General features: G+C 37.3%; 2 protein-coding genes across 2 annotated transcripts; both read left to right on the top strand.

Moving 5' to 3' along the window:
- The first annotated feature begins 1,399 nt into the window (after window positions 1–1,399).
- On the top strand, window positions 1,400–5,834 carry LOC107804696 (cysteine proteinase inhibitor 6-like). Its single transcript, NM_001325761.1, has 4 exons — window positions 1,400–1,663; window positions 4,063–4,282; window positions 4,759–4,904; window positions 5,663–5,834. Exons 1-4 carry the CDS (start codon window positions 1,415–1,417, stop codon window positions 5,801–5,803), a joined length of 756 nt encoding a protein of 251 aa, NP_001312690.1. The 5' UTR covers window positions 1,400–1,414; the 3' UTR covers window positions 5,804–5,834.
- Window positions 5,835–10,047: 4,213 nt separating this feature from the next.
- On the top strand, window positions 10,048–22,444 carry LOC107804690 (alanine--tRNA ligase-like). Its single transcript, XM_016628615.2, has 23 exons — window positions 10,048–10,528; window positions 10,828–11,066; window positions 11,206–11,346; window positions 12,126–12,272; window positions 12,347–12,499; window positions 13,560–13,689; window positions 14,222–14,318; window positions 14,437–14,557; window positions 15,329–15,388; window positions 15,947–15,997; window positions 16,075–16,170; window positions 16,825–16,926; window positions 17,409–17,531; window positions 18,956–19,099; window positions 19,212–19,283; window positions 19,377–19,452; window positions 19,567–19,709; window positions 19,792–19,900; window positions 19,980–20,167; window positions 21,081–21,170; window positions 21,254–21,436; window positions 21,530–21,709; window positions 22,057–22,444. The coding sequence occupies exons 1-23, from the start codon at window positions 10,162–10,164 to the stop codon at window positions 22,126–22,128; spliced, it is 3,084 nt and encodes a 1,027-aa protein (XP_016484101.1). The 5' UTR covers window positions 10,048–10,161; the 3' UTR covers window positions 22,129–22,444.
- Window positions 22,445–22,929: the final 485 nt, after the last annotated feature.

Genomic DNA, 22,929 nt, shown 5'->3' with positions numbered 1-22,929 from the left:
CCATTTTATCCTCGAATCTCATATGGGCGAGGACTCGGGGATGGATGATGCACGCTCCGCTTCCATCATCTACCATGATACATTTAATATAAGCATCTAAAATTCATAAAATAATGACTAGGACATCATTGTAAGGGAAAGTCAAACCGTTGACATCTGACTCGTCGAAGATAATACTTTCTTCGAGTCTGGCATACCGTTCATGTGTGATCGATCTTTTGAGCTTGTGGGTGGTGGTGAACTTGATGTCATTGATGGAGGCATCATCGCTGCCACCAATAATCATTTTGATGGTACAAGCTGGTGAGGTTGGCTTCGGTGGGCCTTGGCGTTCTCGAACCCTAGAGAAGGTGTTCCTGCCTTTGTCGCTGAGCAGCTCTTTGAGGTGCCGTTGCTGCAATATGTTCGCTACCTCTTGCCTCAGGGTGATACAATCTTCTGTTTTGTGTTCACGTTCCTGGTGGAATTCGTAGAGGGCGTTGGATTTCCTAGCTTTTAGTTTTTTAATTTTTTTTTAAATTTTTATTATATTTACTATACGCTGACTCCTATGAAATAAAAAAATCTGATAAATATATATTACGTACATTTATTTTAGTAATAAAATTTATTTTACTCTCAGCAATGATTTTACGTATATTTATTTTATGTCAGCGTATAGTAAATATTATGTATATGATAAAAAATATAGATACCATTTGAGGTTATCTAGATAAAAATTATTGCAAATAAAAATTAACGGTGTTTAAAATTTCTTAGTAAAATGTATATTTTACGTATAGTAAATAGATAAATAGTAAATAAACTCTATGTATATTTACTATTTGCTATCTAGATAAATCTATTATCTTTATTTCTTTCGGTAAACAAGAAAATAAAGGGAACAAATATTTTGTCAAATCTTAGATTTTTGTTAAAAATTAAAATGTGTTTAGTATTATGACTAAAAGTGTATCACTTTGTTAAAGTAAATGAACTATTAGTGTTAAACGTTGAAGAATATGTATGATTTTGAGTCTAAAGCCAAAAATAATATATATTTTTAGATTTTTTTCAGTGTTATGATTAAAAGTGCATGACTTTATTAAAGTAAACGTATTATTAGTAATTCATATGAAAAAAATCCTAAGATCTGGTTTTGGGCTTTTCCTCAACTTTGATTTTGCCGTATAATTTGTTTCCCCCAATTTTCCTATTTGTATTCAGCGAAACTTGCAAAAGAATCCCAATGAGCTAACACGCGTACGCTACGTGCCACAATGAAACCATCTGCGTGTCGGTTGTGAAGTAAAAGACATTGGGAATTGGAAACGTAGGAACTAAGATAAAGGAGTCGATGAAAATAATAAAAAAGACAAAAGGCATTCGCTTTGGTTAAGTTGAAGGAGAAAAGAGAAAAGAGTGCAGTCCACAGATGAGAGTATTTGGTAACACCACACTGCTATTTGCTTTAATTCTGTCATTAAGTTTTCTGTTCTCTGCGTTTGGGTTAAGCGAACAAGGGAAAACCGAAGGATTCTGCGGGGAAGAGGAAGGGAAAGGAAATAATCTGATTGAGATGACTACTCTTGGTGGGATTCGTGATTCTCATGCTTCGTCCCAGAACAGCGACGAGATCCATAACCTTGCAAAATTTGCCGTCGACGAGCACAACAAGAAGGAGGTTAGCTTCCCAAAATAAATCTCTATCGTCTGTTTTCTTCTTCGTTAAGTATCATCGCACTTGATCTCTCTACATCCCTGGCTCTGTAAGCTTTTGCTTATAATTCACCGTATTTTTTCCAATATTGCTGCTAGTATACTGTTACTGTGCGTCCTTCTGTGTTGGGGCGACAAATGATGGGAAGGGGGAACAGTAGTCTCCCAAGTTAACTAAAATGTCACACGATTATAATTCCTGGTCAAATTTGTAAAAAAAGAACAGAAAGTAAGATTCTTTTTAAAATAATCTCACTTTAGGTCCGCTGGGAGGTAGCGAGTACCCAATTGATTTAGTTAAGGTCTGCGCCAACTTGCCCTGACGCATCGTTACAAAAAAAATAAAAAAATCTCACTTTAGGTTAGTTTACTGAGGCAGTTGAACCCTTGGGATTTCTAGTTTGGTTTCAGTGCTTTGTAATTTGATTAAAGCACCTAATGGTTTCTTGACCTTTCAGGCATTTTCTTTGGGACTAGTGATTTGTGTCAATGATCTTTTCTCTTCATAATAATATCCACTCGATCCATTTTAGTATAGCGTTATATTAGCGCAAATCAGGCTAGTGCTGGATTTTTATTTTTTTGCTATTGCAGAATTTGAAAGGGTAAAGGCTTCCCAAAAGGGGGTTCCATGATAGAGCTCGAGTCAGCTGAACCCACATTGTAATGAGATTCAAAAAGGGGTTCCAGGTCTTTTCCAGTAGCTTACCAGCTAAGCTATTGGTTTCATTTTTTGTTTAGGCTGATCTAGTGTAAAGTTCCTTTTATAATTTATAGTCCCTCACTTTATTCTCTTTCTATTTTTTCCCCAAAAGGGGTTATCCATGATAGTGCTTCACTATGATGCATGCTTATCTATCTATTTTTCTCGAGATGTAGTGCTGGTTTTAGGGAAGGATCACTAGTCTAACAGGGTCACTTTGGAGTTATGTTTGGTTTTTTCACCGCGAAAAGCAAGCTAGACCACCAAATGGCAAGTATATAGCAGAAGTAACTTGTGCTATGTATTCTTTTTTCTTTATAATCTATGCGAATTTCTTTATTGATTGAAGAGTTTGTAACTTCAATAATGACTATTCGCCAAGACGTATGCATGCACTTCGTATCCCGGTTATCTATCACATGTGTCATCTTGCTTGGGCTGGAGATTTGGCTGAGACATGGACTTCCTGGTTTCCTTGTAATGACAAGGATGATGTTAAGAATTATTTGTGCTTCCTAATTGTGGTCGTATAGCTATGACATCTTTCATACAAAAATGACCTTCAGAAAAGTGTTGAGAAGAGGTGAGATAGATGTATGCCCCCTCATAAAAGTGCGGGCCCAGCTTGCAGAAATATCAAAGGTAGTTATTTTGTCTGAAAGAGTGCTCAAAAGCATTAAAGTGAGAAAACAGTAAAAGTGAATGTATGGTTTGCAGTCTCATTGAAGATATGTCTTGATGGAGAGTTAACACAGTAGTTGCGTCTCTCATCTCTCATTATGTAAATCTATTGTTGTCCCTTTCAAGTACAAAAAAGGGGTCTTAAAGATTTAGACATTTAGTTATAATTGCCAGGGAGAACTGAATTGAGATCCAAAGAGTCACCGTGCGCTTTCTCTGTTTGTCAGTTAACCACTGTTTTTTATTAGTGGCGTCTGACAGCATACAGAATCTACAGCAGGTTTGGCCTGTACAGGCTCACTTACAATTTGGGATATTCTGTTTTAATCTTGATTAAAAAATGATTGCTTACGTGGAGAATCAAGTGAATGCACGGGTGCCGGGAAGGTGAGAGATAAGCAGAGAAAATGTTCATATGTTCTTATTTATTCTTGATTCTTGTACTGCGGAATCCCCCACTTTCTTTTAATAGAAAAAATTCTCTCTTGATTGGTAAGCTTTAGTCTTTCTGCCTTTGTGGTCAAACATTATTTACAAGAAGGACTATTGAGTCTGAGAATAAGGGAGGTTTATTTAGAAGAGTGGAATGGGTAGTACTTAGAGAGTCATGAGAAACACAATTCAGGCTGTGATAAAAACAGAAGAAGTTTTTAAGGAGACTATTTCGGTATTTCTTTGTAGTAAAAAACACATGGATATTCTGGAGAAAACAGCAGAAAAGCATCTTGATTGTCCTCTTTGTCAAGAACTTGCTTAACCAGTCCAAGGATCACCTTCCTTTGTTGAATGTATGTGCTATAAGGGACAAGCGTTTTCCCTGTTTATTCAGCTTCTTTTCCTCTTAACACCTTTTGATAGCAGACCTTATTTTGATACAATCATTTTGTTTGTACTCGTTATGTTGATAAAAGGCATATATTATAATAAACGTTTTAAAGCATGAGAGTATTCGAGATTTCAATTCTGCAATTTTTTTCCAGAATGCGATGATTGAGTTGGCCAGAGTTGTGAAGGCGCGAGAGCAAGTTGTTGCTGGTACACTGCACCATCTGACTCTTGAGGTCATAGATGCTGGAAAAAAGAAACTCTATGAGGCTAAGGTTTGGGTCAAACCATGGTTGAATTTCAAGGAACTTCAAGAGTTCAGTCATGTTGAAGATGTTCCTACCTTAACTTCTTCAGATCTAGGTGTTAAGCAAGGTAGCTCTCTCTTATTGATGTTAATTACTGATGTGTTCTATTCAATGTAATCAACAACGATTGCAGTTATAGTCTTATTAGATCAAATCAACTCAGCGTAATGCTTTCACTAGTACTCAACAATGGTTCTTTTGAGAAACTGGTCAGGTGATATAGGTTTGTGTCAAGTTTGCGCTTACGTACAGATACTTCTGTGCTTCTCTCCAGGTCTCTGCTATATGTGCCTGTGACTTGGGTTAATTATTCTGTTAGTCTGGCTTGTTTTCTGGTATTCTTTGTCTTCTATTGAAGAAGAAAAAATATAGAACAGCATATCCGAGGTGAATCGCAGGGAGTTTTGTCTAGTTCTTCTAGTAGAGAATGTTTTCTCCAAATTATTGCTGTGGTTATATATGGTCATGGAACCATCTGGAAACTTGATTCTCTGTGAAGTTGTTAGATTGATGGTCCTTTTCTCTTTCTTTTAAATTATGCAGAAGAGGAAGGCTCTGGATTGAAATCAGTGCCTGTGCATGACCCGGTGGTTCAAGAAGCTGCAGAGCATGCAATTAAGACCATCCAGCAGAGATCCAACTCACTACTTCCATATGAACTCCAAGAGATTGTTCATGCAAATGCTGAGGTATGCCCTTGTTTCATGTTTGTCTTGTTTTCTGCCAGAGATTGGGTTGTCATGCGGGTAACTTGCAAAACAAGCTGTTACTGTGTGATGGTTTTAGATCTGCAAATTATTATCAACCATACTCCGGACATCATGACCTGTTTGTAACCCTTAACCGGAAAGGGAGGAAAACGTCAGAAGGGTGAAAAGAACTACTCCCTCCCTCCGTTTCAAAAAGATTATGTTAGTTTGACTTGGCACAAACTTTAATAAAGAAGAGAAGACTTTTGAGATATGTGGTTTTAAATAAGTCATATCATTTGTGTGGCTCTAAAACTTTTAGAACTTGTGGTCTGAAACTTATCATATCACTCGTGTGGCTATAAATCTTTCTTGCTAAGGAAATATCGAAAGGTGCCAATCTTTTTGAAATAGACTAATAAGGAAATAGTGCCATTCTTTTTTAAACAGAGGGGCATGTAATTAACTTCAAGTGATGTGAGAAGAATCTTGAATCAAAACTGTGATGCTTACTGCACAGATGTCTTCACACTCAAGTCTTTACAAACACTTGAGAACCACCTTCGCACCCCAAATATTAATGGTAGCTTTACCATAGAAAGTTGTTCAGGATGAATTTACATTGCGAAGTTCCTTTCGCCCTTCCTAACCAAATTCCCTTGCAGCAGCATTTGCATGCATTCTGGGAAATGATAGTTTTTTTAAGAGAATTTTATTGCTATGTACCTTGTATTTGAAGTCGATTTGCTTTTTAACAGGTCATTGAGGAGGACAATATGAAGCTTCATATGCTCATCAAAACTAGCAGGGGAGGGAAGCAAGAAAAGTTCAAAGTTCAAGTGCACCACAATAAAGAAGGTGCCTTCCAACTGAATCATATGGAGCCTGACCACTCCTAAACTGTTGAACTAGCTCTGGACGTCGTTTACCTCTTTAAAGTTTTAAGAAATGTTCCCACTATGGAACTATGGGAGATACATAATCTATCTTTGAAGTAAATAAGCATGTAACCAGCACAATTTATATATTTCTGCTTGTATTTTATCTGAAGTTGGGCTTCTGTCTCTAGTAAGGTTCTTTGGTCCATGCTTCATTAAGATCTGTTACATCTGTTTGCTGTGTTTTCATGTATCTTAATGTTTAAGCTGCTATTATATCACCTTGTTTCGTGAGCGGTGAGGTTACTTTATTTTAGTACAAGCATGAGGGTAATGCCAGGAAAGGCAAAGTGGGGAGAGTAATATCAGAGAAGCAAAGCTTGCAACTACTGAACTGAAAACATACATTTTGTCATGGAATATATACTAATTGGCAGCTGGAATGTAACAATATATATATATATGAGAGTATAAGCTCGGGAAGGTCTCAGTATTTGGGTTCAATCTTGTCTCATCGCAAGCAATTAGAAAGTGGCGATTCTTTGTCTTTGCATATCTTTGTTGTTGCAGTTGGCGTTTGCATCTGAAATGAGGAAGCAACACCAAAAAGGTGATGGCACATTCTCTCTTCTAACTAAAACGTACTCTGTTCTGAATACTCCTTGGGCACGATATTAATTTTATATCCTAAGCCGGCTTTTGCGATATATGATGAATGTACTATATGGATTTGGATGGAAGTTTTCAATTAAGATGTGGATTGATAGTAGTCTACTGTAGCTGTGTATAAAACTTGAGTTGGAAAGGCAGTGTGTAATTCTCTATCAAGGAGAATTGGTCTCGTGTTTCAAAACACGAGACCAATATGCATGTCATTGTCCTTGGGGGTGCTGCTATCTGTTGTCGACTAACAAAAATATGCATGTCATTGTCCTTCAAAACTCACTGACAAAGATTTTGATGAGTTTTGCTGAATTGTATTAAGCATCAAGATTTCAAATGGGAAAGAAAGAAATAAAAATAAGTGTGGATTGCAGTAAAGGAAGGAAAGACAAACAAATCATTGTCGAACTATACGGCTCCATTAGGGCATTGGGACGGAGTGCTTAAACCCGAAAGTGAAAACTAGATGGAAATTTTAAATTTGAGCATTCAAAAAGTTAATTGGACGTTTGGATGGTTGTTACTTGTTGTATTGTATTGTATTATTACTTTAAATATAATGTTTGTTTTGATTGTTACTTAAATTTTATTGTATCTTATCGTCAAATTCGTTATTATGTAATGACGAAAAGTGTCACTTTATGGAACGATCGATTTAGTGTGGTCGCGTCGTTCCCTTAATTTCTCTCTCATCTTGACATTTTATATTATTAAATAATCTTATTTTATCTTTTACCTTACCTTTTTATATAGTCATTTTATCTCGTATCTTACCTTTTCTTAAAAATAATTTTATAATTTTCTTCTTCATATTGTTGGTGCGTGAAAATATATCCAAACATTGCATACGTCAAAACGATACAGTACAATGCAATACAATATTATACGATACATTATGAAACAATACATAGCAACCATCCCAACAAGTTGTGAGGGATCAAATACTCAAATATCAAGTCTTTTCGACTTTCAAGATAACAAAAAAGATGAAAGTAAATATAATATTGCAAGCAAGTGATTAGACGAGCTATTTATTTGGCATGATTATGATTTGAATAATTAAACAATAATTTGCTTGAACTAAACATGATGTGTTTGGTATAATAAAAGTTACTATATTTCATGAAAAATACTTCTTGAAAAATATTATTCGAGTTCTTGTTGGTGAGTGTTTAGGAGCACTTCCCCCTCTCTATATATATGTATATGTATTAAGGATTACTAATAAAATTGGCAAGCGGAAAGTATTTTGATGAAAGTTTGATTATTAAAAAATACTAAATATTAAGTGTTAGTCGGAGTAAACAATACTCTATAAAATAAAAAATTTAAAATAATTTTAGTTAAAATTACTTTACTCATAATGGAAAAAAATATTTTTGTTGAAAAATATTTATAGCAATCAAATATGTAAAAGGAATAAACATTTTATTGAAAAATGAGTCCATCAAATATAAACACATTCTTTTTCATAATAGGCAAAATTATATGCATCTATCTTCTCACTAAGAATCTACTTCATACTCCCTCAGTTTCAATTCATGTGAACGTACTTCCTTTTTAGTCTGTGCCAAACAGAATGATCTATTTCCTTATAACAACAACAACAACAACAACATACCCATTATTAGCCCACATCGTGGGGTCTGGGGAGGGTAGTGTGTACGCATACCTTACCCCTACCTTGTGAAGGTAGAAGGGTTATTTTCAATAGACTATCAGCTCAGAAAAATATAAGGACCACATTATTTAAAAAGATAGACAATGAGGGACAACACCAAAAAACCATGTAAAAGTAACATAGAAACCACACGATAATAAGATGATCAAAATAAAAAAAAAAATAACGGGTATTCATAGAAACCTACTACCAACAGAATGCGAGAGTGCGTACTAATCCTATTGGTATGAACAATCTACCCTACTACCCTAATCCTCGACCTCCACATCTTTCTATCAAGGGTCATATCATCAGTCAGCTGAAGTTGCATCATGTCTTGCCTAATCACCTATTCCCACTTCTTCTTCGGCCTACCTCTACCTCTGCGTAGACCCTCCAATGTCAACCGCTCACACCTCATCACCGGGGCATCTGTGCTTTTCCTCCTCACATGTCCAAATCACCTAAGCCTCGCTTCCCGCATCTTGTCCTCAATGGAGGCCACACCCACCTTATCGCGAATAACCTCATTCCTAATCCTATCTAACCTGGTGTGCCCGTATATCCATCTCAACATCCTCTCTGCTACCTTCATCTTCTAGATATGGGGTAATCTTGACAGGCCAACACTAGTCCCGTATAACATAGTCGGTCTGACCACCACTTTGTAGAACATACCTTTAAGTTTTTGTGGCACCTTCTTGTCACACAAAACACCAGAAGCGGGTCTCCATGTCATCCATCCTGCCCTAATACGATGTGTGACATCTTCATCAATCTTCCCACCCCCTGAATAATAGACCCAAGGTACGTAGAACTACCTCTCCTAGGGATGACTTGCGAGTCCAGCCTCACCTCCTCTTCCCCTTCTCCTCCTTGAATCTCACCACTGAACTTACACTCTAAGTATTCTGTTTTGGTCCTACTCAGCTTGAAACCTTTAGACTCCAGGGTCTGCCTCCACACCTCTAACCTCACGTTCACACCGCATCGCGTCTCGTCAATCAATTTAATATCATCTGCAAATAATATGCACCACGGCACCTACCCTAGGATGTGGCGCGTCAGAACGTCTATCGTCAGGGCAAACAAAAAAAGGCTGAGTGCCGACCCCTGGTGCAACCCCATCATGACCGAAATGGTCCGAGTTCCCTCCCACCGTCCTTATTCGGGTCTTTTCTCCATCATACATGTCTTTAATCATCCTAATGTAGGCAACATGTACACCTCTAGCCTCCAAACACCTCAACAAAAACTCCCTCGGGACTTTATCGTACGCCTTTTCCAAGTTAATGAACACCATATGCAAGTCCATCCTCCTATCCATATAGTGCTCCATCAAACTCCTAACAAGGTGAATAGCCTCTGTAGTCGAGCGCCCCGGCATAAACCCGAATTGATTATCAAAAATAGACACACTCATCCTCACCCTTAGCTCCACCACCTTCTCCGAGGCGTTCATAGTATGGCTAAGTAGCTTGAAATCCCGATAGTTATTGTAATTTTGGATATTACCCTTGTTCTTGTATAAAGGAACCATTGTGCTCCACCTCCACTCTTCGAGCATCTTTTTCGTTATAAAAATGACATTAAATAACCTTGTGAGCCAGTCCAAACCCGTCTTGCCCGCACTCTTCCAAAACTCCACCAAGATTTCATTTGGCTCGGTCGCTCTGCCTCTGCTCATTTTACGCATACCCTCCTCAATCTCCTCAACTCTAATCCACCTACAATATCCAAAATCGCAATAACTCCCGAAGAATTTTAAATTATTCGGTACAATATTCCTGTCCCCCTCCTCGTTCAAGAGACTAGGAAGTAGTGTGTCATCTCCGACGTATAAACCCCTAATACAGTAAAACTCTACATTTATTTAAAAATAATTTAACACACAAAATATAAACGACTCATTTTACAAATTCTAAATATTTTCTATTAAACTGGGTGCCCGTCAAATGTATTCACGTAAACAGAGGGAGTAGTATTTTTGTCAACACCACGTCGGCATCAATACTTATAAACTTATAAGTTTAGCGTTATGCTTTAAGAAGAATGGATGAGGGTTTTAATCGACGGCTGGAATTGGCGTTGTATTGCCTTAGCTTTACCCTTCAGCAGAAGAGCTACTAGACTTCCATTTCCGCCACTTCCTTCTTCCTCTTACCCTACCTCCTCCACCTTCGCCGCCGCGTCGTTGCTTCCTCTGTCGCCGTCGGTTTCAATTTCCCATACAATTAGGAGACGACTGTCTATTTTCACACGTAGCTCAAGGCTGATGGGTTCTCAGTCGGCGGAATTGGAATGGCCGGCCAACAAGGTCCGTCAAACTTTCATCAACTTCTTCCAAGGCAAAGGTCACGAACAAGTCGAATCCAGCCCTGTGGTTCCTCATAATGACCCGACCCTCTTATTCGCCAATGCTGGTTTGTTCTTCCTTCACTTATATGTTATAGATTATGGATTTAAGTTATATGCACGGTATAAAAGATTCATTTAAATTGTCAGCGTAATAGCGGTTTACTTACCATTTTTAACCGAATTACTATTACTCTAGTTATGTAGAGATTTTACCTCTAATTACCTCATAAATAACCTGGTTGTGTAATATTGTTTACACCTTTAGTGCATAGAACTTAAAACTGGATTATGCGCTACTGAAAGCTATAGTTGTTGGTTTTGCTTTTCAGTGGTTGAATGGTTAAAGATTGGGTTTTTTGTGCAGGGATGAATCAGTTTAAGCCTATTTTCTTGGGTATAGTAGACCCTAATAGTCCATTGAGCAAACTTAAGCGTGCCTGCGATACACAGAAGTGTATACGTGCTGGTGGCAAGCACAATGATCTTGATGATGTTGGCAAGGACACCTACCACCACACTTTCTTTGAGATGCTTGGTAATTGGTCTTTTGGGGATTATTTCAAGAAAGAGGCCATTGAATGGGCCTGGGAACTCCTTACTCAGGCATGTTTTATCCTGATTAATTCATAATATTCTTGTAATAATAGCCAGCTGTGCTCCCAACATATATGATGTATGATAAAGAAATGACAGGATGCTGACTTGTATACTTGTTTCTCCGTGTTTGATGATTTCCCCCTAGGTATATAGGCTGCCAGGTGATCGGATATACGCCACTTATTTTGGGGGTGATGAAAAATCTGGCCTTCCAGCAGATAATGAAGCCAGAGAACTATGGCTTAAGTTCCTTCCCCCTAGCAGGGTGCTGCCTTTCGGTTGCAAAGTAAGTTATCACATTGTATCTTGAATTCTATCATCATCATTTTCTGTTTTATGCATTAGCAATTCATTAAACTAATTCTTCCTATTGTTGTTCCGAGATAAATTTAAGTGTATTTGGTATTTTTGAAAGCCCCGAATCTTATTGAATCTCTTAGAAGTATGTTAACTTCGTGGACATCTCAATTCGGATGAATTTTGTCATGAAGTGAGAGGGGGGCTGTCATAAGTATCATTACTGCCTTATAAAAAGATAAGTATCCTTTTTGCTGATAAAATAAGCATAAATTGGTAATTGTCATTTAAGTGGAGCAGGGTATTGTATTGATACTTTAAGAAGCATATTAACTTAAACTGTTGAGGGGCAGTGATAAGCATCATTCCTGACTTACAAAAATAATAAGCATCATTCTTGACTTACAAAAATTAAGTATCCTTTTTGCTGGAAAAAAAGAAGCAAAAAGTGGTATTTGCCATTTAAGTGGAGAAGGGTAGAGGGGCGGGTTATCCACCGTGTTCGGATTGACCTTTGACCCTCGGGGATTTCTTGGTTATCAAAAGAGAAAAGTACTTGATGTACAATCTCCATTGTTCTTATGTAACATTTCCGACCACTGAAATGTTGTTTCTATATGTAAAAATCAGTACTTCTTTCTTAGTCCAAATTATTTGATCATGGTCTAATGATTATGTCTGAAAACCTTTCATTGCCTTGTTAAAAGACTTTCATTACTTTGAGCTAAGTCAGTCAGGTTATTTCTTAACTCTTTGCTCTTTGAGTAGGACAACTTTTGGGAGATGGGTGATACTGGACCTTGTGGACCCTGCACTGAGATACACTTTGATAGAATTGGGAATCGTGATGCTGCGTCGTTTGTTAATAATGATGATCCCACTGTGATTGAGATATGGAACCTTGTCTTTATTCAGGTACCATTATCTCCAAATTTTGTGCCTGATCTTTTGAGAGCTATGTTTAACTCTTGTAAGCGTGTATTTTGCAGTTCAACAGGGAAGCTGATGGTTCTTTGAAACCCCTTCCTGCTAAGCATGTTGATACTGGAATGGGATTTGAAAGACTAACTTCTATCCTCCAGAACAAGATGAGCAATTACGATACTGACGTGTTCTTACCTATATTCGATGCTATACAAAAGGTAATATTAATAGGTTTTTATTGTTTTGCCTTTACTGATTTGTTTCCATTGGCAAGCTTATAGTTATGGCTGCTATTCTATATGGTTTTCTTTGGGTTTCCTATTTAGCCTAATGTCTAGCGATATTCTGCATGTCTGTTTGTGTGTCTACCTATTTTTGATTCATCTTCTCTTGAGTGGACTATCTTTCCTACTGTCGTTATTGGTTACTTTTGGGTTGACATTCTGATAATTTACATTGTAATCTTCTTTCACTGATCGTGTAGTTGCATTACTGACCAGACCCTATTTCGTCTTCAGAAGGTGATTTTTTTACCTGTGTAGCATATGATGCTATGAAGCATGAACTTATAAAATCCACTTTAAATGGGAATGCTATATTAATGATTCCATTCCCTTTGTATTGAGTTTTGCTGAAAATTTTGTTACTTTTTTGTGCAATATGGAGGCTTGTTTTTATATTTAAGTGGATTTGAAAGAAATACATATTAATGTAATGCTTTTAAAAAGTACTTAAATTTTTGCATGATCACTTCTATATATTGATAATTTTGTGTGAGCACTTAATAAGTCCTTGATACATTGTTCTCTAAAGCATTCCTGTTTCATTTACAAAATTAGCACAAAGGTTTCAGTTTTGTAACGGGGAAAGTTTTCTCTGAAATAATGGCTAAATGTTAAACTCAAATGTCAGTTTCTTTTTCACTGACTCAATATCAGTTTCAAGATGACCATATTTGAGCTTATGTTAAAAGTGCTCCAACGACAAGAGCACTTAACTTCCAGTTAAGAGGTTGTGGTTTAATTCATGAGGGAACAAGTTTGGAAGAGCCACCGTTGACTCCTTGGCAGGAGGTTTGGAGGGCTGGGTAGGAGTGGGATTTACCGGATTAAAAAAAGAATGCCAAGCACTTGGAGAAGTGCTTTTACGTGCTCAAAGCTCTTATTTCTCAAATGAACTGCCACTCACTCAGGACCTGATCTTGTGTTGTGCTACTGAAATTTCCATATTGCTATACTTATTCATGCTATTCTCCTAAACTGATGTTTTTCTTAATAGGCAACTGGAGCTCGTCCATACTCTGGCAAAGTTGGAGCTGATGATGTGGACAAAATTGATATGGCCTATAGAGTTGTTGCTGACCACATTCGAACTCTGTCTTTTGCCATTGCTGATGGTTCTTGCCCAGGTAGGATCTTATTAATCTAGTTATCGTTTAGTGTTTAGTTTTGCTCAAACTCGTTCCTCTCCTTTCTTGGTCATGAATTGACCCCTAATGTTAGGACTTTTATACGACGTAAAAAGTTTTCATTACTTGTAAAGTGTTTAGGTATGATGAGATATATTATATTTGCGATCTTGTTGGTGTTCAGTTGCCTGTGGAGCCATTTTTTCACATGACAATGAAATCATTTATAATGAGTTTGCAGGCTTTTTTGCTATAAGGTGGATTGTATTTTACAGTTTGTGACCTTCTGAGTTGATGGCTGCTCGTTTCTTGTGTAATTCTTTCTCCTATTTCCTTCACCTAATATTATTTGAAACCTAAAGATATGCATCCATGAATCTGGAAATTGGGTACTATGACTTTCCGTGCTTGGTTTAAGATTTTGTGCTAGTATCTTCGATGAGGTTCTGATGGTGTTCCAACAGTTAAAGCCAAATATTGGTCTGTGGTTCGATCTTTGGTAAATCTGATGTTCATGTTTCTTGCTTTGCAGGGAATGAAGGCCGCGAATATGTCCTTAGACGCATTCTGCGTCGAGCAGTGCGCTATGGTACAGAGGTTCTGAAAGCGCAACAAGGTTTTTTCAGTAGGTATGAATATGTACGAATTTGCCTCGTTTCATTGAAAGTGGATTTATTCGATATTTAGCAGTTTTTTGGCTATACCCGCCTCAATATATTATTTACACTCTGCTTTTTGTTGAGATAGCCTTGTTAAGGTGGTGGTAGAAGTGATGGGTGATGTCTTCCCAGAGCTGAAGCAACGTGAGACACATATAAGGGATACGATTGCTGATGAAGAAACTAGCTTCGGGAGGACATTGCTTCATGTAAGCTATGCTGTAATGTCATGAAATGAAACAAGCGCGCAAATGCTTTAATTTGTAGTTTTGTATATCAACTATCCAAAACGCTGTTTTGAGCCTGTAGATATTATCTTTGTAAATCCCTTTTTGATTTTTTGTGGGATAATAGAAGTATTCAGGTAACCATTCCAGATAGCTAATAGAGGAAAATTCATGCATAAAACTCACCGTTATGCATACAAGATAAACAGCTTGCTAATAGCATTTAGGTGAAGTGCCAATGACATTGATGTTGTTGGAATTCTTCTCGGCATGTGTGCACTGCATATTGATAACTACATAGGTGATGGCTTAAGACTAAACCAAAGAAAAAAATTAGCACTTGACTGAAATTTGTAACTACTATGAGCTGCTTTTCATCGAGACTTTCAATCTGAAGAACTATTGTCTCTTTGTATAGGAACCCGACTCACCTTTGTGCTCAGCAGAATGTCCCCCCCAAAAAATATTCATCACTGTGCTGAAATATGTACTGAAATGTGTGATGACTTTATCAAACTACCTGTTTCCTTCCCACCTAAACCAGTTCCTCTCTATGTGCTCAGCTTAGTGAAATGTTTCTCTCTTACAACTGTATTTGACCAAATAGTGTAGTAAAGCGCTATACATGACTTTTAATTGAGCGGTTGCTGCTTCTTGATTGCTTCCAGTTGGGTAGAATAACGTGACTTATTATACTCTGGTTTTGTCTTTTTAAAATATTTCCCATTGTATGTAACTTCTTTCTTACTCCAGGGAATCGAGAAATTTAAAAAGGCAGCTCAAGAGGTTCAAGGGAAGCAATTTAGTGGCCAGGCAAGCATATTAGCCAAATACAACTTGTGACAGAGAAATCAGCCAAGTCCCTTCTAATTCAATCTCTTATTTGTGCTCTTAATACTTACTTAATACCCAGTTCATTTCAAATTGATTTAGATTGTTTTATATTTAATGGAGGAACATGTGGGGCCAAATGTTTTTTTTTCTTGAATGGAATAGACGGAAATTACGCTGAAGAATAATAATTATAGGTCCAATGTAGCTTCACATGGAACATAAGTTGTTTAAAAAGTCCCCATTGTATAAAAACAATACTATTTTTTCACATTGATAAAAAAGAAAGGGGCAATTTGACACCATGGTTATAAAAAAAGGTGCAATTTTAACTGCTGAAGCTAAGCAAATGGAGGGAATGTTGTTATTAGTCAGTTTTCAAGTGATGATCAAATTTACTCCAGGACTTGTGCCATCCTTTATTTTGATCGTTCTATCTTCATGCACTTCAAAAAGCAACTTTCTTTTGTTAGCTCTGGGCGACCTTGTATCTCAGCTATGTTTGTTTCTTTTCTTACTTCCTTCTGTTGTCATGTTCAGGATGCATTTGTTTTGTGGGACACTTATGGATTTCCATTAGATTTGACCCAGGTAAATGGTGCTCCAACGTGTTAATTCATATCTCCTAATCTCAGTGATAAAAAGCTGACTAATCTTTTTTGTCTCAGTTAATGGCAGAGGAACGAGGCTTGGTGGTTGATGTTGATGGTTTTAATGTTGCTATGGATGCTGCCAGGGAAAGATCAAGAAATGCTCAGAGCAAGGTTCTCTTTGTTGCTTTCGTTTCTCAACTGTCTCTCGCTAGGTTAATTTTGCTTTCACCGTTTGAGCTGTAAGGGAATGACATCTAGACCCATTTGGTTTTATTGGGGCAATTTAAGCTTGCGCCAATAAATATGAAATTTTGTGTAGAAAAGGCTTAAGAATTTAACTGATGCTAGATGATTTTCTGTGTTTATCTCTTTGGAGCCATGTCAAGATTGAGTATTCTTTTCTGGAAAAGAAATAGATCCGAAGGAAATCATGTTTAATCTTTTAGAAACATCATACTTTAGAAGCTAAGCAAATGGATGAATTTGACTTGGACAGTCAAAGGTGCCTAAGGAATGATGCCGCATGGACCACTTAAGGGTTGAGGCGACATGCAATACATAGAGGTAAATTGAGTTAATATGACAGCGACACCTATACTTTATACACTTGAAGAAGTAGTGCAAATGTCTTGTAGAATGGGTTGTGAAGGTAAATAGGTTACAGCTGAAAAACAACTGTTGAAGTTAGGCTCTAGATTCTACTCATATTTCTGAGAGCATTCGTTGTTGTCATTCTTGATATGTCAAGTATTTATCTTATAACTTCTACCTTCACAAGTTAATAATTTATGCTTACACCTTATGTTCTGAACCTATACCTGACAGAACGCTGGTGGTGCTATTGCCATGGATGCTGACGCTACTGCTGCGTTGCACAAGAAAGGGGTTGCTGCAACAAATGATATTTTCAAATTTACTTGGTTTCAGGTTGCTTATTTATCTTCCTAATGAAACTAGCATGACTGACTTCTTCAATTGTTGCTCGCTTTATTTTCTGCTGTTGTTTAATTGGATTCAAGCTAGATGGTTTTCATATGTTTTGCATGTCAATTTCTGTAACTTCTCTAGCCAAGGACAAAACTTCTTTCACTGCCCCATCCTCTTCTGGGGCTTCTTCTTCTTGGTCCCCTTGAATTGTATCAGTGCAGATCAACCCTCCTAACCTAACAAACTAATCACTCTTGCTTCTTTCATTAGTTGTGTTTTCCTCCATTCAATTTTTTATTACTGTACTTCTTTGTCTTGGATTTCCTGCCTATTTATTTTTCTAACTTGTACGCTCATGCGTTTTTCTAAACGTTTTTATTTTACCCTCTTAACGTGACTGTCTAGTGCTTAGTAGTTGTAAAAATATACGTATATGATTTAGTGCTCACGTCAGAGGTTTACTTGTGAATTTCTTAATTCAGGATCATGAGAGTGAGATAAAAGCTATATACACTGGAAATGAGTTCTTGGAAAGTGCAGCAGCAGGTGATGAAGTTGGTATTATTCTTGAGAGCACTAGTTTCTATGCTGAACAAGGTGGTCAGGTAAAATGTCCTTTCATATTTTGGTTAGAAAATGTCAAATGATGATAAGCCACTCTTTTTCAAAATACTGATAAGAAAAAGTTCATTCTTCTTCAAATATTACTGGAAGGACACTGAATAGCAATATTGTTATTATTAGTAGTCCGTTAGAGGAGGGTGTAACCTAAGTTAGTTCTTGTATTGATGTAGTCAAAGGGTCTTAGATTTTCTTTTTCGATGGAGTAAAAGTTTCACTGCTAGCATCAAATTGGTGGAAAAAGATAGTATAAGGATGTTATAACTGAGCACACAAAAATTGACGATTAACTCCTTAAATAGAGGTAGCTATCCTAAAATCAGGGAGCTAATAAACTGCATAAATCAGGGTCTAATATATTTGGAATCTGTATGGAGACACGTGTTTATGCATATCCCTCCCCGACACACACTCAGAGAGAGATAAATTAAGCTGAATAAAAAAGCTTTAAAGAGGAGCTGCCTCTATTAAACTTTAAAAGAGTAGCGACTAATTAACACTTGCATATATTTTTCTGGATGCTAAGCACTAATGATGAACATTTGCTAATTGTTTGTTTAAGGGGAAGTATTTCCTGGGAAATATTTAGGAAAGTAAGTGAACAAAAAAGACTCTCAAACATGTGTGGTTACCAGGAGATTTATTCCTTTTGCATATGCATTCTTTCTTGAAACTGGAAAAGTAAGATTTAAACTTGCTAGTATGAATAGATTATTAGTAAGCACTATATGAATATTGCTTTTTATATAGACACTAAATGAATATTGTTAAAACTATATTAAAATCTAATTTCTCCTTTTTGATTGGATAACTTTTAAATCCCCACCCACCTCCCTCGCAAGGGTAGCATTTTTCTCTCTTTCCTCTTGGTGACGCAAACCCCAATTGGTTGAAGGTGGACGGGCTTTACAAATAGAGAAGCCCCTCTCTCGTCTGTAGTGAAATCTAATTGATATTTTCGTATCATCTTTTCTTCCTTTCTTTTCAATCAAACGCAGCATGAGTTATGGTGGGTAGACATTGTGAGGAATCACATTCTTCAGAAACTTGAGGAGTCATTTCTTTTGATAACCGAGAGTGTAACCTTAATGTTAGTTTTGTCACTTGATGCGTAAAAAAGAACATCTATGAATAGTTTATTTGTGTGATGTTTCTGGTTGAAAGCCTGTAAGCAATCGGCTAAAAGTGAAATTAACATATTGTCCAGCAGAATAATGCTCATTTTACCAAGTTTTTGCTTCTTTCAACTAGAGTTCTGCAATTTGAGAAACTTAAGCTTATAGAATGTGATAGGGAAACTCTGGTTGCTCGTGGCATTGTAAATTCATCCACCCTTTTTTTCCTCCTTATGTCATGTGGTACTCTAGTTTCCTGTTTCTGATAAAGCTATTTGACTATTTGGATTCAGATATATGACACTGGATCACTGGAGAGTCCCAGTGGCTCTTTTCAAGTTTGTAATGTTCAAGTTTATGGAGGATTCGTTCTTCATATAGGATCTTTCAGTGGACAGGCACACAAGTTTTCTGTTGGTGATAAAGTAATTTGTAAGGTGACATTCTCTTCTGCTTGGCCTTTTAAAACCATGTGATGCAGGCTTTTGGATTTGTTGTACCTCTTTGTACTTACATGATTAGGTTTGATTTCCTTGATTGATTGAGCAGGTTGACTATAACAGGCGTACATTGATTGCTCCGAATCATACCTGCACTCACATGTTAAATTTCGCCTTAAAGGTATTTTCCATAGCTGAATATAAAAGGATGGCAATTCCACTGTTTTCATACTTGCTGGAGTTGATTGTCTGATGATGTTATTGAACTTTTCAGGAAGTACTTGGCGACCATGTTGACCAGAAAGGTTCCATTGTTCTTCCTGAAAAATTGAGATTTGACTTCTCTCATGGTAAGTAACTTCTTTCTTTTTTTCTTTTGGGTGTGTGTATGTGTGGTTGAAGCTGTTGTTGTGAGTATTGGCGTCTTGCTATGACGAATGATAATCTTCTAATGCCTTGAACAGGGAAGCCGGTAAAGCCAGAGGAGCTAAGAAAAATTGAATCGATCGTGAATGAGCAGATTAAGTCTGAATTGGATGTATTCTCGAAGGAGGCAGAGCTGTCTGATGCTAAGAGTATAAAAGGTCTTCGAGCAGTCTTTGGCGAAGTAAGCATTCACGATTTAGCCCGACTTAATTCTGTTCAGACATTTAAACTTGTGTCTTACTTTTGTCCTGGTTGGGTTGTAGGTGTATCCTGATCCTGTCCGGATTGTGTCAGTTGGTCGTAAAGTGGAGGACCTTCTTGCTAATCCAGAAAATGAAGAATGGTTATCGTATTCTGCTGAGCTCTGTGGTGGTAATTTTCTTTTTTTCTCTAATTGCTATTTATTGGAGTGCATTTATGATGTTCCTGTGATTAATTTATTGATACTCAGGAACACACATTTCTAATACAAGAGAGGCTAAGGCATTTGCTCTGATGTCTGAGGAGGGAATTGCCAAGGGAATCCGAAGAGTTACTGCTGTTACAACTCATCGTGCTTTTGAGGCCACAGATTTGGCATCCTCACTCGAACAGAAAGTAAATGAAGCATTCCAGACTGATGAAAGCTTGCTGGAAGAGGTTAGTGCTTGTATAACCCACTCTTCTGAACCAGTAAAATCTAAATTCTGTTTTGGTCTCTATCCTTGCCAGGAATTCGATCTCTGTTTTTTTTGTTGATAAAACCAGGCATTCTTTCCTGGAAAATGTGCATCCAAGTAAAATATCCTGAAGAGTTGTAATCATTGAGGATTTGATTTGTTGAGATAATTTTTTTTTATCGTGAGGATTTGAAGTGAAATTGATTGGCAATAGTGCTAACCCCAAAAAAAGTTGTGCTATGAAGTCCTTGATGCTGTAGTTTCATTGGCTAACTATAGCAGACAGAGAGAGTCACCCTTCTACAAGTCTTAATCTGATGATGCATATGCTATGGTGGTTTCATCATAGCATCCGTAAGCTTGTGTGTTACATGAGGCTAGATGTTTCTGTCGTTAACTTATTTTATTAAAGTCCCATAATTCACATATTTGATCTGGGCAGATGATAAATCATATTCGTGAACTTACCAAAAATCCAGACCCCACTGTGTGGGATTGCACTGGGTTTTTTGTTGTTGTTTGTTGTTGTGAACTTACCAAAAATGTAGTTTCACATTGTACTGCACTTTCCGCTCTGAATTGTTATATTCTGTATGGGTGTATGGTCGACTGTTTTTGTTTCCTAGTGGAGATGGAATAGGATATAGGATTGGATGTATCTTTTTATTCAGTCATGTTTCTTATTTGTCCCCTGCACTGTATCTTCCTCCTTGGGATGTCGTGGAGCTGACAGTTTCTGGGCTAATCTATTCGGCCAAGCATCTTTTTGTTCTTTAATCTTGGCGAGTTCTAGTTGATCCAAGGCTCTTCAAATTTAGGACTGATCTTTGTTCCTACTGCTGCTATTGCTCCTTATCCGATGATGCATTCATCCAGCAATTTCTTAATTTCAGAAAGTAACTTCTTTGAATGCTGCTGTGGAGAGGGCCCAAATTCCCACTGTTAGGAAAGCTGATCTCAAGGCCAAACTCTCTGCTCTCCAGGTATGTGTTGTTTGTGTTGTGGTTGAAGGTAAACAAAATTGTCTTGGAAAGAAAAGTAATATGATGATGATGATTCACTTCAGAATCAAGTGATAAAGGCCAAAAAGAAGATAGCTGCAGAGAATGTACAAAAAGCTGTTAAAGCTGCATCAGAAATGGCTGAAGCTGCAGCTTCTGGTGGAAAAGCATACTGCATCCTGCAGATTAGCGTGGGTTTGGACACTGCTGCAGTCCGTGAAGCAGTTGTCAAAGTCATGGAACAGAAGGTTATTAGCTTGTACATGTTAAACTTAAGCTTGTGTTTTCCTCTAAAATGTAAAATATATATACAAGTCATGACTGTGTCATTGGTTGAACAGGGTATGGCAGTTCTGGTATTTAGCACAGATGAAGCTGCTAACAAAGTTTTGGTCTGTGCTGGTGTACCTGAGAAAGGTGACAAGTGCCAGCAGTTGAACGTTAAAGACTGGTTGAATGCAGCTTTGAAGCCCTTGGGAGGTAAGGGTGGAGGAGGAAAAGGTGGTCTCGCTCAAGGCCAGGTTTGCATCGTAGTCACTTCTGTTACCTTCTAAGTTTCTATAGTTATCAAAGAAAATTCTGGGAACTAGTGTTGGACTGTATTTTTCTACCTCTTAAAATAGTTTTGATTTTACTGGCATATCTGTAAATATTTGCGCAGTGCACAAAGTAGATTCAGTTAGAAACTGAAATGTTACTACTTGTGATGGTTGCATACATTTGCAGCCCTTTAATGGGAAGAAATAAAAGCACATAATGTGTGCATCGCAAAATTATCTGACGTGATATTCCTCTTCCTTAATTCTTATGTGGGATGTCCGTTGTTTGTTACTTTTGTATTCACGATGGTTAAGTTTTTTCCATTCAGGCAACTAATATATCACATGTTGGTGAGGCAATGGATGTTGCAGCGTCATTTGCAGCTATGAAATTAAATTGATGAGTAAGACCAAGGCGCCAATGCCAGTTTTTACCGGCTTGAAGGTGATGCAGCTATTCTAAGCTATTTGATTGGTCATGATCTTAATAGTGGTGGTGGGAGGCTTTTGTTAAGCCAACTTCCGTCATTTGCCACTCGGTCATTATGTTGCATTCTGTGAGCTACCTTATTATATGCAGAAAGTGAAAGAAAATTAGGAAACATTTATGTTGATGTTACCTGTTTACTGGATACTGCATACTTGTTATACACAAAAGAAAATGATGAACGGAGAAGATTTTCTGGTTTTATGGTAGTTCATGTTTGTTCACTTAAATTGGGATGGATTGGACTGGCTCTTTTTAGATGTAAAATGAAAAAAAGAAAAGAACGTGCTGGAAACTGAGCGATCAAGGTTTGAATTTAGTTCCAAGTTATGAATTTGAATGTCCAATTCGTTAGCCTTAGTGTTGTGGTTTGCAGGATGTAATTCACTGGTTATTTATGAATGACAGCTCCATTATATGAAAAGAGAAATTACGGAGGTAACTTATTTCCACTCCATGACAAATCAATCAGCTTTGAGGACTTCATCTTATATTTTGTGATTAACAAATTATCATAACCATCATCATAAAAAGTTTGAGGAAAGCTGAGTAACAGAAAACAGGAAAAAGTAACACTCAACCTACTCCACCAACGAAGAAGCATTTCTTTCCTATCCCAAACGCCACTATGCTTCAAAGAAAAAGAATACTGTGCAGGTAAATCGATCTTTGCAAACCGGTCGATTATGTCATCGACAAAGCAATCGTTGTCAGC

The sequence above is a fragment of the Nicotiana tabacum genome, chromosome 4 (genome assembly GCF_000715075.1).
Source record: "Nicotiana tabacum cultivar K326 chromosome 4, ASM71507v2, whole genome shotgun sequence".
Taxonomy (NCBI): domain Eukaryota; kingdom Viridiplantae; phylum Streptophyta; class Magnoliopsida; order Solanales; family Solanaceae; genus Nicotiana; species Nicotiana tabacum.
Note: the sequence above shows the minus strand (reverse complement) of the source record. Positions and strands in the feature narration are given on the sequence as shown.

Bases quoted from the DNA above. Each gene is read 5' to 3' on its own strand.
- LOC107804690 (XM_016628615.2), top strand. From the start codon at position 10,162: ATGAGGGTTTTAATCGACGGCTGGAATTGGCGTTGTATTGCCTTAGCT. The intron at 12,273-12,346 runs GTACCATTATCT...TGTATTTTGCAG, and splicing joins GGAACCTTGTCTTTATTCAG to TTCAACAGGGAAGCTGATGG. The intron at 20,168-21,080 runs GTTAGTGCTTGT...TCTTAATTTCAG, and splicing joins ATGAAAGCTTGCTGGAAGAG to AAAGTAACTTCTTTGAATGC.
- LOC107804696 (NM_001325761.1), top strand. From the start codon at position 1,415: ATGAGAGTATTTGGTAACACCACACTGCTATTTGCTTTAATTCTGTCA. The intron at 1,664-4,062 runs GTTAGCTTCCCA...ATTTTTTTCCAG, and splicing joins ACGAGCACAACAAGAAGGAG to AATGCGATGATTGAGTTGGC. The intron at 4,283-4,758 runs GTAGCTCTCTCT...TAAATTATGCAG, and splicing joins AGATCTAGGTGTTAAGCAAG to AAGAGGAAGGCTCTGGATTG.